This window comes from Mastacembelus armatus, chromosome 22 (assembly GCF_900324485.2).
Source record: "Mastacembelus armatus chromosome 22, fMasArm1.2, whole genome shotgun sequence".
Classification (NCBI taxonomy): domain Eukaryota; kingdom Metazoa; phylum Chordata; class Actinopteri; order Synbranchiformes; family Mastacembelidae; genus Mastacembelus; species Mastacembelus armatus.
Window position 1 is genome coordinate 10,330,742 of NC_046654.1, and position 19,533 is coordinate 10,350,274.

General features: G+C 42.2%; 2 protein-coding genes across 2 annotated transcripts; one reads left to right on the forward strand and one right to left on the reverse strand.

Annotated features, from left to right (window-relative positions):
* Positions 1-5,397: 5,397 nt before the first annotated feature.
* slc38a6 (solute carrier family 38 member 6) lies at positions 5,398-16,989 on the reverse strand. Its single transcript, XM_026313031.1, has 16 exons — positions 16,712-16,989; positions 14,285-14,415; positions 14,101-14,174; positions 13,938-13,990; positions 13,745-13,784; positions 11,647-11,725; positions 9,673-9,758; positions 9,527-9,585; positions 9,381-9,452; positions 8,892-8,948; positions 8,344-8,423; positions 8,127-8,227; positions 7,905-8,029; positions 7,510-7,654; positions 7,128-7,222; positions 5,398-6,951 (listed from the first exon to the last, which is right to left on the reverse strand). Exons 1-16 carry the CDS (start codon positions 16,799-16,801, stop codon positions 6,868-6,870), a joined length of 1,371 nt encoding a protein of 456 aa, XP_026168816.1. The 5' UTR covers positions 16,802-16,989; the 3' UTR covers positions 5,398-6,867.
* Positions 16,990-17,016: 27 nt separating this feature from the next.
* Positions 17,017-19,499, forward strand: trmt5 (tRNA methyltransferase 5). Its single transcript, XM_026312903.2, has 5 exons — positions 17,017-17,092; positions 17,191-17,777; positions 18,003-18,127; positions 18,253-18,892; positions 19,201-19,499. Exons 1-5 carry the CDS (start codon positions 17,052-17,054, stop codon positions 19,260-19,262), a joined length of 1,455 nt encoding a protein of 484 aa, XP_026168688.1. The 5' UTR covers positions 17,017-17,051; the 3' UTR covers positions 19,263-19,499.
* Positions 19,500-19,533: the final 34 nt, after the last annotated feature.

The following is a 19,533-nucleotide window of genomic DNA, read 5'->3' on the forward strand; positions in this document are numbered from 1 at the left end:
TCCAATCTAACTTTCTCTCTGTAAGTGGTCGTCATGGCCAAATGTTGAGTTATGCACCCATGGGAGATGTCTGCAACTCCACACGGCTAGACACCAAATAGGAACACAGTTGTGTGCTGTGTGTATGTACACACAGAGACGCATGCATGTTTTAGACACACTCAGGCATGAATGCATGGTGCACTTCTAATGTATCTCCTCAAGATGCCATCGTTTTATTGCACACAAACACAAGGCCAGCTACCAAAAGCCTCCCATAATTCAGTGCTGTCTTATTCTCTGTATACAACTTAATTTCAGCCACCTGTAGAGTTTCCACATTCACTTCACAGTCTACACTCCAATTTATGTTCGTGTAACCCAGGGCAGCTCAATCCTCTGGCTCCCTGCCCAGGTACACCCTATAGCTGCAGCTAATGAACCATAGCATTGCTGCCAAACAGGGCAGTGGGGAATAAGGAGAGCATGGTGCAGAAATGGTTAAGCCTGTTCCCAACTTTTTTGACCCCGGTGAGAGAAATCCTGCAGGGCTAGTATACACCCCCACCCCACCTCCTGTACAACCACAAACTCCATTAGTCACTGGGTCCGAGTAGCCTACTAGAACTAACCCCCATCTTGCAGTCACAAGACCCCAAACTCCCCTCAAGTAAAGCTGTATAGGAACCTATATGTTGAATTGAGCCACACATGTAAACACACACAGGTATGTCCCTTGGGCTTCTCCTGTGGAAGCAGCAGCACTCCACAAATCACTCCTGTAAAAGCTGATTTGGTGCTAAATGTGCTTTATTCACAAGTGGTGTTTACTGCCAGTACTCTACCAGAGGAAAGCATGACCTGGGATAGCACTACTCTGCTGAAATAATAACACACCACAGTGGAAATGCTAAATGACTTTGGGTCATGTCTCATTTATGAGACAGTTTTTACAGCCACATTTTTGTCCATTTTGGAAATGAGGGTAGTGAGATGAGGGATACCATGCAATGAAAATCTCCAGCCAGATCCTGGGGGGACACTAAGATTACATGGCCAGAGACCATCATTATGGCCCGATACTATTCTTTATCAGCCGATTTGATATAAAAGGGCAATCCTGGTCGTTGGGGAGGATGTGTTTTTCTAAGGCAGAGGAGAAAGCAGAGGAAAGGACTGACAAAAACAAATTGTGGTGGTGTGAGAACTGGAGGAATGTAACTGTGAGAGTGGTTGGAGCTGCGCTGGACAGAGGAGCAAGAGTGTAGAGGGTGGTGGTGGGGGGGCTCTGTCACAGCCCCTCAAGTTTAATTGGCTCCAGATGTGAGGCAGCATGGACTCTGCGCCAGCAAGGCGTCAGGGCCGCATTAAGAGCTCAGCCCAGGGCTGATGGGATCGCAGACAGACTAGCTCACCCCCACTCACCACCCCAAATACACAGACTGAACCCCATACTGTGCTGCTGACCACTAGGCCTCCATCAGGACCCTTCATTCCTCTCAACCCCTGCTCCTCATCTGCCAAAATAACTAAGCACTGCAACAACACTTAAAACACCACAAACCATCCCTTGTTTATTTACAGAAACCTTATTTCATTCATGACCTTAATTTCTACACTGGCCAAACAAAACCTCACTGTCATTCTCACTCCACTGCTTATTATGCCTTGGTGTCTATGGTGACAGCAAATTGAGTCTGTTTTATGCCATTGTGTTGGCGCTATTGTGTTGGCCCTGATTGTGGAGGGCAGGTGATGAGTGTGTCAGGAAATTCTTCCCCTGAACATTGCTTCAAGAGTTCCTACAACAATTCAACAAAACATTTGCTATACGCAATTGTTAAGCAGTGAATTTTTCAGTATTTGTGTGTGAAAGACTTTGTGCAAACTGTTTGACATCCACAATGGAAGTAAGGCAAGGACACTTTGAGCATGGACAATGTGACACACGTCCGCTAAAATACATAAACACACGACGACGTTAAGACTCGTGGTATGATACATAAAGACCACTGAAGATAAGAACTGCCTGAGCCGTTGTTGTTTGAGATAATACACGTCACAAACACACTCCATTAGTGTCCTAATAGTTTTCTGATTTGTTGGAATTCACAATTTTACAAAAAGCATACAGACATTTCAGTGTAAAAAGAATGAATTCCAGTTTGACCAGGGCATCTGCTGTCTCAGAAAGAGTCTTCACATCAAGCAGTGCTCTTACTGTGACACAAAGACCATGTTTACTGATAGAGCGTGGAAATCAATTAAAAGCAGAAAAGCAGCATGGAGTGATGGTAGATGGAGGAAATCGAGAGGATGGAAAGAAAGGAAAAAAAATTAGATGTAGAACACTTCATCAGTGATGACACTTGCGTATCAATGGCATTTGTTGAGTTGCAGTCCACCACCATGACTAACCAGCAAAAGCACTCATCATGCCAACCAGCATTAAAAGGCTTATGTGAAAAGACCCTTGAAGCACCTTTCAGCCAGGAATGCCTGTTGAACAAGATTATGCGGGTAAACAGAAAGCAGATGTTGTGCATGTTCTCAGGTCTGCTGCAGTTTCTGACATCCACTACATGTGAACAAGAAACATAGATCTGATGTTTCTGAAACACAAACAGGAAGTGGAACAGTGCACTGGCTCTGCTTTCTGCCAGTACTGATCTGTAGAGGGCCCCAGTCACAACACCGCAACTCCAGACTGAACAATTTAGACTGATACTTTCTGCAGATGATTTAATCCAGTTGTTACAAGTTTTGTTAAATGTGTCCCCGCAGCCCTGCAAATATCCCATTGACACCACTAATCAAGTCTTTTTTTATTAATGGATTATTAACAGAATCTTATTTAAAGGTGCAATGTGTAAAATTAGCAGAAATGAAATATAGTATTGATAAACATATTGTCATTGGTGTGCACCAGGAAAATGCCATTTTTTTTTAATCTTAAAATGGGCCTTTTAAATTTACATAGAGAGCAGGTCTCCTTTCACAGAGGCAGACATGTTGTGTCGCCATGTTCCTACAGTAGCCCAGAAGGGACAAGCCAAACACTGACTCTAGACAAGAGAGTCACATTTTGTATTAAAGGTGATGACTACTGTTCCCCTCCCTTGCACCTTAAAACGGGTGGTGGGATTTGAGGGGGTGCTCAAAAGGTTGCATTCTGTAACCTCACCTTTAACATTATTTATTAGCGTATATGTTGTATTTTGTTGTTATATATATATATTTTTTTTTACATACAGTTGAATTGTATTAATTTACGTGGGTCAAGTTTCCATTCTTAATACCACAACTGGACTGGCAAAGGCCGGGCCTTTAAACATGTATCAAAATGTTTCATAATAAAACAATTCAAACTATTTCACTCCTTAGGTAGCAGTTTCAGATGTTTATCCTGTAGCCTACTTTGATCTAATTCACTAGTTTTGGTTTTCAACTGTTTATCCACTACTTGGAGCAAATGTAATAATTTCAGCTGTTTATCCATCCAAACTACTTGTAGCCAATGCAGTTGATTATGTTGGATTGTAAATGTATGAAAGAGCTGTTTTAACTCATTTATGTAGCCCTGTACTTTTTAATGAAATCATGCAATTTTTTGTTGAATTCTACTTGGTGTCAGCTGCAAAGGTAGTTACCCAGTGGGTACCTAACCATTTTTACTCTTCACTGCCTTATTCCTGAAGACAGTGTCACCAAACAACTGGACATAAAACTGTGTCCAAGGTCAAAGTAGGGACATTAGCATCAGACCCAGCTGTTACCCCCAAAAATCCTGACTTCCAACAACAGAAAACAATTTTCAGAGAATACAGCCAACACCTCTTAAAACAATACAAGAGTGCAGGCTGCCAATAGTGGTTTTAATTTCAGCCCACCATCATTCCCCTGCCTCATTCTATCCTTTAACCCTGGGAGATGGTGTTGTCATACTGCTGGACATGGGCCCAGTGAGCTAGTGAGTTTAACTAAACAAAAACACTCCCATCCCAGGTCGAGGGCTCATGGCCCAGTCAGACTTCCATAAAAACAGCTCTGGTCTGTGTTACCATGCATGTTTTCAATACATGATAAAACTGGGAGAAAATTGGAGCATATGGTTATCTCTTCTAAGCCTTTTAGAAATGTGGACCAGGACTGCTGTGAACCCTGTCTGACACTAGGTGGTAACCTTGTGCTGCATATGGATTTAAACCAGTGTTGCTGTAGTCCTGGAAGAGGGAGATTATACTCACTTTTATGACACTCTGTACCAGTCCGTGCATTATTAAGCCTTTTTCAATTTGGAAATCTCACTGACATTAAGTTAGACCTCTTATTCATTTGAGACCTGAGAACAAATTAAATGTATATAAAATCATAACAAAGGTCCTTCCAACCATCACACACACAGATTTCTAGAGAAAATAGTTTCGAAAAACAACCTGTGTTGACACTTCATGCAGTAGTAAGGTGCATAGCTTCCGAAAGCAGTCTTCCTCAGTTCAGAGGTGCTATGAGTAACCTAATCATGGTAATAAATATCTTGGCAGGTTGGTTAGGGTTGACTCAAACTAACTTCCTAAGTGTTTAAAATGCTGGATTGTAAAAATCAGATTTCCATTTAGAGCATGGATAGTATTCAGAACATCACCATGTTCATGCTCTTGTAAAATGCACTGTTTTGTCCTTGAGGAGTTCAGAACAAGGTTTTAATTACACAGGTTAATCTGCAGATCATCAAAACCAGCCTCTAACCTGGAGAAGTCCAGGTTTGTGCTGGGGGGCCAATGTTATATCCAGTAAAAGAGAAGTCTTCATAAGGAGTTTTGGTACTGAGCCAGGTTTCTTTAAAAATGAAAATGTCTGGAGAATTTATGAAGTCTGATTTTGGAAACAAATTCCTCGTGTTATTCATGATGTATAAACACTGATAATACTTTTTCACTATTACTAAAGTAAGAGATCTGACTGCTTTCTCAACCACTACCAGAGAAATATTAAGTGCTGAGGGTACCTGAGGTGTACTTTATTCAACCGAGTGTCCTTCAGAGCAGTAGCTGGAGGTCAGGGATATTTTCCTGCACCAGGGAACCTCCTTTAAGGGGGCGTGAAGAGCGGGCAGCCACCTCTTTCTGCAGGGAAAGTGGGGTCGGTCTGCCTAATTCCTTATATTAAAAGCAGCAGTCGGGTGGCCATAGGTTCTAGAGGCAGTATAAAGACAATCTAAACAGCATAATGATTAGAAACGTACCAAGCATGTGGCTTTCATTATCTACAGGCTGAACCCAGAGCACAACACTGAGGATCGGGTCTCTGCTTCAGTGCTGCGCCTGCCAATCAAACACAGCCATGACATGTCAGACAGATGAGCTTTCCACAACACTGATGAAGACATTTTAGTGGTTAAATGAGCAAACTAACATGTCAGTACATAAACAGCTTCATTTTTATTAAAGGCTGGTCATCTGAAGAATAACACCTTATATTAAACCTATTACATTATAATTACCTGGTCCAAACTAAAAGTGAGTGGTCAGTTTTTGCCACATGCATTGACATAGAGTAGCAGCAGAAACATTTATCCCTGATGTCTGAACTGTAAATGGAGTGACAACTTAATACACAACATGAAAATACAAAAACAAGAAAGAAACATCCAAAACAATTACAAAAACTAAATAAAAAACACTTGGTCATAAAATCAGGGAATGTAAATTAGTGATCATGATATGATATAAAAATATTGAATGTGTGAGTGTTGTACAGCTACATAGAAGCCTGGTTTAGGTCATAAAATCAGCCCTGGGGTTTTTTTGTCCCAGATGGCCCACCACAGTTAAATGTACCAGTTTCATTGGACCAGTTTACTCGCATGCTCGTGACTGACTCCTGGTATAGACATTGAACCAATGGGTCACTGTCCCAAAAACAATAAATTAAATTATATCTGCCCAAAAGTGTGGTGGCCCACCAGAGAAATGCTTCAACCACTGGCTACATATTGTACATTATAATTATCTATCTATTGTACATAACATACACCATTTACTTTCTCTAATGGCTCTTAGTTAATTATTTAATATGTGTAGTCTTGCGTATTGTTTTATTGTCTTTATGCAGCACCTGTTTCCATGTACTGTATTTACTGCACATGGCTGAAATGACATTTTCTGACTGAATAAAAATTTATTGGTGAAATGTTGTATCGTTTTAGTGAGAAAGATGACTGACCCAGTGAAATCCTACACCGTTGACCTCTACAATTCCCACCTGGATTCTGGATTAATTGACAGATTACATCAGGGGGTGAGGACATTTCTAGAGTTACATATTGTTTTTATGAAAGAGAGCTTTGTCAGAACTTAATAAATTCAGTTTTTGACATTGACATTATTGCAGTAGTGCCTGGCAGTTTCTTAGGTCTCTGATTCATGAGCTTTGAGGATGAGATTGAGAAGGCTAACCTCCTCAGACACTGTAAGGTTAGGGTTTGTCTTGACAATATTCCTAATATGTGCATGCACAAAGACACTGGCTAGGAAAAAGTAAAAATGAATAACAGTACTTAAAATGAACTTAAAGGAATTGCTCAGCTTTCTTGGCACTTTCCTGTGTTGTTGTGATACAGCAAATCTCACCTACTTTTTGTTGAAACACAAAGATCGCTGACAGATCAGACTTTAACTACCATGTGCTGAGTTTGGTCAATGCTTGTGTTAGAAACTTCATAAAAACACTAATCTTCAGCGTTACCCTTCAATAAATAATCTGCCTGAGGTGATGCTGATTAGCGTCTGTATGTTCCATTTCCTGATCCAGTTTCCAGTTTCTTTGGCACATTTTTCCCAGTTCTTTGCTCTTGTGCTTGGTTTGGAAAGAGGGAGGCACGGGTGGTTAGGAGCTCTGTACCCACGTAATGATGATGATAGAGAAGCTGATGACTCCCATGATCAAGCCAAAGACCACCAAGAGTACAGCCTAGAAACATAGGAACACAAACAAAACAGTTAGCACCACTACCTAAAAGGAAATGGCTCTAGGAACAAAAAAAAATAAGAACTATGGTGACGAAAATGGCTCAAAGAGGTTTCAGCTCAACTGCAAGAGTAGTGAATCTAACAGTATTTAAGAAATATATTGAAAAGTGTATTTACCCCAATGGAGTCAAAGGATCTGAGGGGTTGGTTACTAATCTTAAGGTAGAAGATGCCAGGGAAAATAAACAAAAGGCAGCTGGAGGTTGTTGATCCTGGAAAAGAAACAGAAAAGGCACTTGAAGTGCACAGACAACATGGGGCATGTCTGATAATAGCGGCTTCATAAACTGTTTGAGCAGGACTGTGCCATTAATTATGGATGAGCAGATACGGTGATTTTAGCCAACATGATCAATAACTGTGGAATACTGACTGGCTGCTCTTTTAGTCTGTAGCTGGAAACAGGTCAGAATATCTGAAAGGTCACAGTTATAGAAAACTATTTTGTGTTTGAAAATAATAAAAGATTGACTGTGGAGTTCGTAAAACAAACACATACCTACTACTCCAAACACATTTCTGATGTCAGGCACAAAGATGGCCAGTATCAGCACCACGCCCAGGATAATTAGAGTTACAATGATGTGGACAAACCAGGAGAAGGGACGTCCTCCACACAGCAGCAAGAGCACAGCCTTACGGGCCTGGAGCATACACACAAATGAATTAATTCAAATGAAACACACATGCTCAGAGAAGACATACTGTGTTAATGTCACTAATTGTATTTTTTATATCATGACACTTCTGTTTTATCACTTGCATTTAATAACCGTTTTCCAGCAGCCTTCACTTAAGAATGTTAGTCTTTTTTTCCCCCACCAACTGCAAATCAGGAACCGAGCAAATAGACACATGCAGTCAATATGGATATTATGAGGTTGGTCCACTCACAGGGAAGTGAATGAGCGGTACAGTCAGCAACACCGAGAGCAGGATGGCCAGTCGCACCGTCATGACCACGATGTCCCGAGGCATGTACGTGTCGTAGTTCAACAACAGCTCAGAGTCCACATGAGCTACCAGCAGCAGACAAGAAGATTGAGGGTACATCGTGAGCAGATAAGACAGTGTTTTGAAAAGGTACTACCACATTATCTTTGTACTCAGGCTTACCATAGAAGGTGAGGTAGCCAAACAGTGCAGAAATGAGGTAAAGCAGGAAGCTGAGGCTAATACTGACATTTGTAACGTTTTGCATCCTGGTCTTAGTAGGTCTGAAAAACACAAGGAGGCATTCACTGGGCGTAATCATACCAAATATTAAACATTCAATTCAGATTTAAATTTAACAGTGAAGATAAAGGTAAAGATGAAATGCTGCAGTGCTTACCGGTCCAGCTCACAGTAGATTGGTAGGACAGCCGTGTGGCACAGAAAAGAAAAGGCCATAGTGGGGACAGCATAGGCACTCTGCAACACACAGTCAGAGCACAGCTGCCATTGACAAATTACAAGCTTACAGTGTTACATAGGTGAGAGGGGGCAAGTGGGTCAAGGTATGGTTTGTGTAGCAGTAATTACCATCTGGTTTGCAGAGTTTGAACTTTCCTTTGTAAATGTATGCACATGAATTAAAACATGAATCTCTAAATATTATGCAGGTGTATTTTTTAAGGATCACAAAAGTGCATCTAATTATTTTTGAACTGGAACCACTTGTGCTGAATGCCACATATATACATTTGGCCTTTACATGTAACATACATGTGAGTGGCAGCTGCATAGTGCACTTACATACTATCCTTCATGGGTTAAGTGTAATTTGTCACCAGAATCAAAAGAAACTACAGCAGACCTACTGCCAATAACATCTCACTGCCACCTCATGTGCTGCAGGTGCAGCACAGAGAAAACACTGGTTTCATACACATACTGTACCTTACTGGAGATGGCAAAGAGTTTGGGTGTGCATTCTGAGTCAGAGGAATTTGATATCTGCAGAGACAAGAGGAAAAGAGGGAGCATGTTATTTCTGAGAGGAGATTACTTCTCCAGTGCTGCTGGAAATGGGAGAAACGTACAGCTAAATTCTGTTGCCTTGGGAGCTACAAGGAAAGCAACCATCCAAATTAACCAATGCTACGTCTGAAAGTATAGCATGGTCTGTATAATTCCAAAAGGTCAGAGGTCATTTCCAGGCTCAGCCAAGGTCACATGAACTTCCTTCCCTTCAGGACTGGGACCATACACCAAACTCTGCAGCCTTTTCTGGTCCTCATCAGCCACAGCAAAGCCAATCAGTAATCTCCTGGGGTTTCCTCATAATCCTGCAGACCAGACTGTCTGGTCTATAATACCTACAGTATTTTACATATGTTTGTTTTGTGCGTGTGGACAACCTTAGAAAGACGTGGGAGTTGTTCTTACCTGGAAAGCACCTGAAAGTGTAGTAAGATTGTGAGGCAGTGGGCAAGGGATGGACCATTTCTTGACAACAACCTGGAGACAAGACGACAGGTTGATGACAGAAGAGATGAAAAACTTATTTAGCAGGGAAGTATTAAAAGACTCACCACAACTGTGAAGTACAGCATGAAAAAGAACGCGAGGCTACTGGTGTAACCCAGAAAACCTGTAACAGGGTAAGAGACATATCAAGTAAGACGAAATAATTCAAACCAAAGCAAATCAGTCAGTGCTATTTGATCATCTTACTCACCAATTTTTGGTAATATCGCCAGAGGCAAAACAACACAGAGTGTGATTAGTATCAGAAGCAACCTGCCATCTTCATACCAGGCATTTCTGAAAAACAAGTAGGGGGACATGATCACCCTGGTCCTGAAATGTCAGGGACAGCAGAAACAAATCTTCAGTTTCCCTAAAAAAAATGAACCGGCCCTGGAAATTTGTCTTCCATTTTGTGCTCAAATGGAGAGCGACAGATTCATCATGTGGTATGAATTAAGAGCTTTAGCTCTCGCTAACCATAACAATTATGTAATTCACATGCAAACGCAGTGTCGCTCCCTTAGATGAGACCACATTTCACTTGCTGGGTTTTTGGAGAGAGGGAATAATATTTTCCTTTGCTGAGGAATAGCCTTGGTGGTTTATTCAGGATTGGGGAGCTAGAGAAGCAGGAGGGGCAGTGTTAGAGGTGACACATGTGGAAGGCATGCCGGCTCCGCTGGGGTCGGGGTCGGGTGGGAAGGCTGCTGCCTGGCGCTGCTGTATGTTGGATCGCAGCATGGGGTTATGAGGGACTGGCTCCACCACTCTTTATGAGGCTCCCACAGTTAGCAGCACCTGCTCTGACCACATCAACACCCACTGACCCCTGTTTGGCAGTTTCACAGCTGTGGTGTTACCATAGGCGCTGATGGATTTGTCTCTGCGTCTACACTGCTTCTGCCCAGTAACTGGATGTCAAGGTGACCTGTACTCTGACCCCAAACTCTCTCTTGTCCAATCACCTCTTGCCTTACCTAAGTTTAGTGAGCTAAGCTAAAACCTTTCTCAATTTTTCCAGACTTGATGGAGATAAAGGGAAAGCAAAAAAAAAAAAAAAAATCACCAATACAATTAGGATCCATTCTCCGGGCGCAGGATACCTAGAAGACCCATGAAATGTGGAACATTTCACGCTATAACAAGATGCAGGAAAGCTCTCAGTTAAGAGTGGAGTATAATTGCCAATGAGTCAATCTCCACCTAGTGTTAAAGATCAGCATAAATCTGGCCAAGGCAGCTCAGACCCAAGTCCACAGCTGTCCATGTCTCCAGCCTTGTTACTACACTTACACATGGCTGGAGAAACTTAAAGAGCACATACACTCCACTAGCACAGAGGACTAAAAAGCTGACACCACTGCATCAGTTTCCCTCTATCGTCTTATGACAAATGAGCCAAAAAAAAAGAAACTCGTTTTAATATAAAACAACTTGTTTATTTAGGCTTTGATGGAATTAAGTGCATGTCTGTTAACATCCCAAAGCCACTCATTAACAGAAATGTTTTGTTTCTCTCAGCAGTGAGCTGTAATTAGAATGGCAAAACTGATATCCCCTTGTATCAGTCTGATTCCGGGGAACATGTGTGAGAGATTTGAGGGTGAAAGGAGAGCACTAATACAAAGCAGCTGTGTGTGGAAGATTCAGATGTTGACGGATTGTGCTGAGAGCAGCTACAACCCTTGCTTAAACCAGTGTGGCCAATAATAAAGTGATAGAAGTTACATTCTTGGCCGGCGACTTCTCCATGAGCGCGAGGAGCTGCAGCCTCATCCATGTAGGCCAATGAAAGACGCAGCCTGCTGCTGACGGGTGATGAATGGCCCCCTATCATAAATACATTTCCTCTGGGCATACTTCACGCTATACAACACAAGTTTCTCTCCAGTTGCTCACAAACAGTGTACTGCGGTTTGGTGAGAGATCTTCTTCCACCTCATTATTCATATGTTTCTTATTGCTTGACTAATTCTAGTTTGTGTAGCTTTTTGGTGCAGAAGTTGTCAAATTTGACTTATTTGAAGGCCAAAGGTGTAATCTGCAACACCATGGGAACAACGAATGACTCATTCGTTATCTCATTGCGGCTGATTTAAAAGAATACCTTGGTTCTACTTGCAGCTGGCTGTGCAGATTGTAAGCACATTTATTGGCAAAGGAGAGAGCTGTATGTACACACCCTGTGTTGTCTGTGCTCAGGAAGCTGTTTATAGTTGCAGGAAGCTCTGACTTCAGGATGAACAAATAGGATGACATGGCTGAGGGGAGACAGGGAAAAATATTCAGAAAATGTGTATTTTTCTCAATAAAATAAACCAAAAAAAAAAAAAAAATACACACACAGACACACACACACACTACCAAAGTAGTTAATCATAAATGGTGCACATCACTGTATGCTGCTGTATCCTAAATTGCTGTGTTGAGGTTGGGTTGTGTTTTCCAGCAAAAAAAAAATAGAAGACAGGGCGGTAGGGGTACCGAAGCTCTGAGTTAATGCAGATGGGTGGGGCAGGCAGCTAAAGGGGATCACCAACAAAGCCCTCGGTGCAGAGGAGCAGACGTTATGCAGATCCTCCAGCTGCTGGAGACTGGGAGTAGCAGCCAGGATGAAGAAATGTGAACGGGGGGGTGGGGGGATACTAACAATAATGCTCTCTGACGCTAATCCAGGTATTTCTCCCCCTTCTCCACCTCACTAGGAAACAGGATATTATCTGAATCTGATGGGCTCCAACAGACTTCCCCAGACGCTTAGACAGCCAATGAGAGAGGGGTCACTTCCTGAAGGTTACGCCAGTCCCAGCACTAAAAAGAAAAAGTGAATGGAGACTAGCAGGAGCAGTGGATGTGTTTGGTCCAAAACAAGGATTCAGATGAAGTGTGAGGTTAATGATAAAAGGAGATAATGTAAAGGATTTAGATTTTTGGAGGGAGGCACAGCCAGAGTTAGGTGGGACCTTACTGCCCCAGGGCAGGTCTTGCACTCGCCGTTAAATAAGCCTAGACCATAATCCCTTGGATCCTGTATTTGTTTATAAAGGAAAGTTCTTCCAATAACCCTCCAGCCCACACAGACACAAGGACACTTGGTCTGAGAATAACTAAAGCCATTAATACGCACAAAAATCTGTCAATAAAAGGATAAATATGAGCCAGCAGTGTCTTTAGTGTTTTAGCCAAAAAAAAGTTTCAGCAAAAGTTCATCCAATAATTTAAAACAAACCATAAAAAAACTTTACAGCCACACACATGGATATTAACACAATGACAGGGATCACACAACAAGCATGATGTAATGGTTTAGTTTCATGCAGTTGGTTACTGTAAGCACAACACTTTCATGGGAATTTCTGGTGGGATAATACTTACATCTCTAAACAAAAAAAGGCCCTTGAGTGAAGGAAAAAAGATATTAAGATGTTATTGGCCAATTGGTGAGAAAATATATTCTTAAAAAAAAAGCAGATATGTAAAATTCAAGGGAAACTGATGTAAACCTTCTGCGTGTGGTCAGTCAATAGTAGGACAGTGTTCAACAGAAGACAGAGCTACTTTCATTTCATTAAGAGTGAGGGGAGAGGCAGCCTGTGAGAGCCCCGGGCTGGTCAGTAATTAAGGTCAATTGGCCCATCAGCCTTTGGCAGTGCTGATGAATGTTTACCCAGAGTGAGGCTAATTGCACTCTTATAAAAGGGGCCCGGGGTGTAGACAGATGCACGCTGGAGTGCTGGCTCTCACACTCTCACACACACTGCCCCCATGCTGGGAAAACCACAAACATACCAGAGGGCACAGCTATAATCCACTCAGCCGTGCCACTAATGACTGCAGAGGAGCTATCACCTCAGTTCTCCACTGTCTGAGGAGCGAGGTTTGTGGCTAAGGGACAGATAGAGATGGCAGGAGAGAGAAGACAGAGAGAGAAAGAGAGAAGTGAGGGAGTGGAGGGAATAAAGGGAGGGGTCCCATTAGGTTACTCAACATTCAGAGGGTTGGAGTGGGTTTTCTATCAGTGATCAATTAGACAAGAAGTCAGGTTTCAGGCCCAGGGGAGGGGGTCGTGAGGACAGTGGCTATAGGGTCAGAGGTTATCAAGGGATCTGAATAATAGCCTTACACAGAGGAGGAACCTCACTACACAGAGATCTGATCACCAGTAGGAGGCACTATCCGCCTCCAAAATAAAATGGCCACAGACTGACCCTGCAGCACTCTGCACCCTTTTTAAGATATCAGATATAATGTGTGATACAGTGAAATGGGGGCTGACTTACCACCAATATTTTGGATAAGAATAGCAACTCCAACTAGAACCTGAAGAGAATTTTAAAATGCTGTTAGTCAATATGTTTTCTCAATCATACAAGATATGCATATATATATATATATATATATATGTGTGTGTGTGTGTGTGGATTCCTTTGTTTGACAAGGCAAATACACACTAATCCAAAAGCCAACACTTACTTTTCCTGGATTTTGCAAGGCTCTTGCTCCAAGGTCTTCATATGAATTGATGGCTGTGAGAATCAAACAAGAAATAAGGATATGGGTAAATATAGCCCCTGGATAAACCCGTCGGGATGTGCTCATCTAAAGTCAGCGTGTATATCCCTCATTAGTCTCTTACCGGTTTGGTCACAAAGCTTCAGGAGGAGATGTATAGAATATGCTGCCAGGCTGGACACTAATACCAAGAGGAAACTAGAGGAGAAAGATACACAGAGCATGAAGTCACATTTGCATCATCATTTAAAACAGATACTTAAAAAAAAAAAACACTGTGATAGACAGTGAAATAAAAGCATTCTTACCAGAAACCAACTATGCCTGTGCTAGACATGGCATAAGCAAGACCCAGTATTCCACTGCCCATGATGGCATTCATCAGGTTAAACACAGAGGAGAAGAAAGAGGCCCCCTTGGCCCTGGGCTGCACAGATCCCTGCACAAACAACAGAGATAACACATAGATAATACATAAAGAGGCAAAACAGTGAGCGCAAGACAAAATAGCAGCTGAAGAAATCTGTTAATTTTTGTAAAAGCTTTAAGAGAATTGGTCTTGACAGTATTATGAACAACTGGCTGGCCCTGATGATGGATGTCATGAAACAAGTCTGCAGTGGCATGTAGGATCATGGAATGGAAATGGGAATGGATGGGGTGGGATTTGAGTTGCTGGCTGTAGGACAGCTGCCTGAGCTCAGGATAAGGGGAGCTGCCCAAACAGCTTGACCTCTCTAATAGGGGATATCCTGGAGAGAATGAATGGCAATTCTGGTGTCAGTGTCACAACAAACTCAGACTGACCAGCAGGCTGCCGAATCAGATTCCACCTTTTACAGTACTGAAAGACAGGAACTAAACTAAGCCGCCAGATGGATGAGAATATAGACTGTCTACAGTGAAAAACTCAAACTCACTTTTGCACACTTTCTTTGTGTTTTAGATGTTAATTATTGTATTTGGATAAAATTGCATCTTTGCCCAATAAAGGTACAGTCAATAACCCGTAGGGGCAAAGTCAAAATATTTTCATAGAATTTGTTTAAAATCAAAACTGAAAACTCTCATCTACACAAGTATTTAGACTCATTAATTACTCTTTATAAACTCTTTTGCAGCAATGATTTGTTTGATTCTTCTTTGTTAAGTCTATAAGCTCTGCACACCTGGAGTGGGCAGTTAATTCCATCCTTCCTGGCAGATCTTCCTCTATGTGGCGTCGTCTGTAAACTGAAACGTTCCCAGATGTTCTGTGGGGTTCAAGTTTAAGCTTTGACTGAGTTACTCAGGGACAATCTGAGACATGCCCAGAGAACACTACAAATGTCTTAGCATTATTGATTTTGGTCTCAACTGAAAGATGGTTGAATCCACTCTGAAGCAGATTTTCTGTATTTGGCTGCATTAATTCACCCCTCAAACCTTTGACCAGCAGCATAGCATGATGCTGCCACCATTATGGATGGTAAATGGTCTTACTCACACACTCGTCTTGCCCAAGGACACTTCAACATGTGACAAACAATGTGGACTAGTGAAGCCAGGGATCGAACCACCAACCTTGTGCTCTACCTTCTCTACCTTCTGAGGCACAGCCGCACCTCGTATTAAGCAGGCGATGATGTATCAAGCCAGAAAAATCTTTTTTTCACTTAAAGTTAAGAAATAGTTTTATGCTCCAGCCCTGATCTATCCTCTGCCACTATTTTATCATGGCTTGGTTTCTAAAAAACCAACATGCAGTTTGAATTGTGGGACATTAAGACTCAGGTGTGTGTGCCTTGTCAAAACTATGTCCAATCAGCTCAATTTGCCAGTTGGAGACGCACCAAGAAAAATAAAACCAGATGCACTTGGCCACTATTTACAGCACCACAGCAAAGATTTCACTTTACAGAACCCATTTACAGAAAGATGTTTTCACTTTGTCTTTATATTTATTAACAAATAAAATTGCAAGTGTTCAAAAGAATAAAAGGGCATGAATATTCTTTCTGAACTTTAAACAAAACACTCTTTGAGCTCACAGACAATGACTACAATAGATTTAATTAGCCAGAGCCAAGTATCAAAGTCTGAGGTGATAACACCATCAACAGTACCTACCAGTGAAGACATCGGTGCCATGTCCTATACGCTATTACATTTAAGTACACGTAGAGGAGTTTATGTCCTACAAGTACAACAATGTGTGCAAAGGTGAGATTTTTATTGTTTGAGTTGGTGGTTGACATTTTTAAACGTGAATATTTACTATGAAAGCCCAATTATGTCAAATTTAGATAAATGGAGGGATGAAGAAAGCAGACTTTTGAAATCTCCCTTCAGGTACCACAAACCATATGATAACAGGCTGAGAAGTACTAACTATGACTGAACATACTGTGTAGAAATATTTGGAGTTCTCCTTTAAATCCAAGACTTTTTATCAATTCTCAAATGAAGTTTATGCAATACAACCCCCCCCCCCCCCCCCGTAACTTCTCTCCGTGGTGGACTTAAAGTGCTAACAGAGGCAGAAAGCAAACAGGAAACTGGAAGGGTGAGCTTCACAAGAATCATGTGATGTTTGTCATATTCATTTGGAAAAAATGACCGCCTGTCACATCCCACACATTTAGACTGATTTCAGTGTATATCAGTTTAAAATAAAAAGAAGTTAGAGCTGACATTTTTAGACGAGCACCTTCTCTTGGCTGTGAAAGAAACGAAGGCGCTGGTTTTACACTTACATGTGTTAGAAAAGGTGTAGTTTCGTTACTTTCGGGATCCCGGTCACATTCACTGTGTAAGTCTGTGTTTATACTCCCAGTCACGCTCATCTTCCACGCGCGAAAAGTCGACAAAAACTACAAGAACCAAGCTGCCACAGTTCCCTGTCAAAGCTCACAGCCGCTGCAGCTGCACAGTCACGATAGTTTCTTCTCCTAAGTCATTTGAAAACACCTCCTGTCCTAAACTTACAGCTGCTCACTGTTGTTAACCGCCCACGTCACGTGCCTCCTTTTCCGTCGCATGTGATACGTCACAGAGAAGCTTGTCCAATCACCAGTCGGCACTGGTCCGCTCTTGATGACGCAGTTGAAGCATGCCGGTGAACGGGGGATGTTGAGGTGAGCTGAGTGTTGAGTTGGATCCATAGTTTGGTCGGTGTCATATTGGTGTGTGTGTGTGTGTGTGTTTTCACTGTGCGGCGTTTTCGTCTTTGCAGGCACCTCAGCCGAGTCTTTGCTGCGGTACAGACTCAGAGAAACCCAAACTCTGCCGCTGTGCACTGGATCCTCAGCTCTGCTACCTCAGCCTGTCCTGGCTTTGCTGTGAACCCCATAATGGAGCCTAGATTGTACCGGCCCCCTCCAGAGGTGCGGGGTATGACCACTCTGGACAAGGATGCTTTCACACAGACCCTTACAGTCCCGGCTCTGAGGGTGCCCACTGTGGTCTTAAACAAAGTGGTAAAGAGCCTGAAAAAGTCAACCATCCAGCGACCAGGGCTGCCCAGGGTGGTCCAAGATAAAGAGGAGAGCGGCGACTTTCGTTTAGTCTTGCTGGACCCTCACAGAGTGTCCTCGCCGAGCTGCTTCAGTGAGGAAGAAGCTGAGGCTTTGAGGTCGTTCGGTGTCATAGAGGAGCTGCATTACTATGAGCTGCAGCTGAGCTACGACAACCTGAAGAGCGAAGAAGTGCTGGAGGCCGTGCTCCCTCAGGGTCAGGACGTGACCTCTGGGTTCAGCCGGGTGGGACACATCGCGCACATGAACCTGAGGGACCATCAGCTCCCTTACAAAAACCTCATAGGTGAGAAGTAGATGTCACAACAGAGGCATGTACAAAACACACATACAGATGAGCGACAAAGTGTTTGCTTCAAATGCACCTTTAAATACAAGAGCTGGTGACTGCCAGTTTCTTCCATGGATTAAGAGCTGGTGATGCCTGCACAGAGCTTATGTTGTCTTGGAGGATTTCTGGACTTTTCAGTTGTGTTGCCATTACTTATAATATGTGCTGCTTTTATTGTAGGTCAAGTCATTATGGACAAAAACCCTGGTGTTACTTGTGTGGTCAACAAGACCAACATAATCGACTCCACTTACCGCAACTTCAAGATGGAGGTGTTAGCTGGAGAGGAGAACATGGTCGCTAAAGTATGTTATGAATTTGCAAGAGTTTTAGTTAGTGATGCATACATAGGATTTTCCACTTATTTGTTTTTAAAAAGCAGTTTTCATTTTATAGTCATTGATTGATATCATCTTTGTCTGTGCTGCAGGTGAAAGAAAATGGGGTGACCTATGAATTTGATTTCTCCCGTGTTTACTGGAACCCCCGGCTGAGCACAGAGCACCAGCGTGTGGTGCAGCTTGTCAAACGTGGTGACACCGTGTTTGATGTGTTTGCTGGTGTTGGACCCTTTGCCATCCCAGCTGCCCGTTTGGGTGCCAGCGTGTTAGCCAATGATCTCAACCCAGAGTCCCACCGATGGCTCCAGCATAACTGCAAACTCAACAAGGTGGAGGGCAAAGTCCGAACCTTTAACCTGGACGGCAGAGCATTCATCCAGGGACCTGTGAAGCAGGAGCTGCCTGCCCTAATGAAGGGAACAGCCGGTATTCATGTGGTGATGAACCTGCCTGCTCTGGCTCTAGAGTTTTTAGATGCTTTCAGAGGCCTCTTGAACGAGGAGCCTCCATGTGATGAGAACCTACCCACGGTGCACTGCTATGGCTTCACCAAAGATGACAACCCTGACACGGATATGGTGCAGAGGGCTTCCCATAGCCTCAGATTCCCCCTGGAGAACCGATGCTCCGTGCATTTTGTGCGTAATGTAGCACCCAACAAAGATATGATGTGTGTGAGATTCACACTCCCTAAAGAGGTCCTCTTCAGCAGTGGTCACGAACAGACAGGTGAGAATTCATTTACAAAACAGTGAGGAATTCAATAATAAATTGATGAAGACTTCACTGCGAAAGCAAACATTCAAAGTTGAACATGAAATACCATTTATAGTAGAAGGCAAGGTAAGGTGAAAGAAGTGACAGGAATGTTTTCAATGTACTGACATTCTATAATTAACGATAATCAGCAGACTGATTGATAATAAACACATTTTTTAACTGTGTTGAGTATGTTTTATTTAATGCCATTCACCAAACTCTCAGTGAGCAGTAAAGTTGTATTTTGCTCAGTTCTAAACATGTTTTGTTGTCCGCAGAGTCCTTAGAAGAACCAGCCCGGAAGAGACAGAAGTGTGAAGAAGCTACAGATTCATTATAACTATGAGTTATTATAAATATAACCTCGTACTGTGGGGATTGAAAGGAAATTTGAGTTTTTAATTCTTTTTTTTTTTTTTTTTACTTTTTACTGATATTTTTATTACAGATGTTGTTGCATCTTGTCATAAGTATTCATGACGCACCATTAGTTTGAGAAATCATTTTGTTTATACCATAATGTAATATAACTGTTATTATTCTGGGAAATACATCTTAAATAAATTTATAACATGGACAGATTTCCATTTTTCATAATTATTTATTTAAAT

Excerpts from the sequence above, each read along its gene's own strand:
- slc38a6 (XM_026313031.1), bottom strand. The coding sequence starts at position 16,801 with ATGAGCGTGACTGGGAGTATAAACACAGACTTACACAGTGAATGTGAC. Across the intron at positions 13,991-14,100 it reads GAAGCTTTGTGACCAAACCG|CCATCAATTCATATGAAGAC; the intron begins GTAAGAGACTAA and ends TGATTCTCACAG. Across the intron at positions 9,453-9,526 it reads TGCTGTACTTCACAGTTGTG|GTTGTTGTCAAGAAATGGTC; the intron begins GTGAGTCTTTTA and ends TCTTGTCTCCAG.
- trmt5 (XM_026312903.2), top strand. The coding sequence starts at position 17,052 with ATGACGCAGTTGAAGCATGCCGGTGAACGGGGGATGTTGAG. Across the intron at positions 17,778-18,002 it reads CCCTTACAAAAACCTCATAG|GTCAAGTCATTATGGACAAA; the intron begins GTGAGAAGTAGA and ends CTTTTATTGTAG. Across the intron at positions 18,893-19,200 it reads CAGTGGTCACGAACAGACAG|AGTCCTTAGAAGAACCAGCC; the intron begins GTGAGAATTCAT and ends TGTTGTCCGCAG.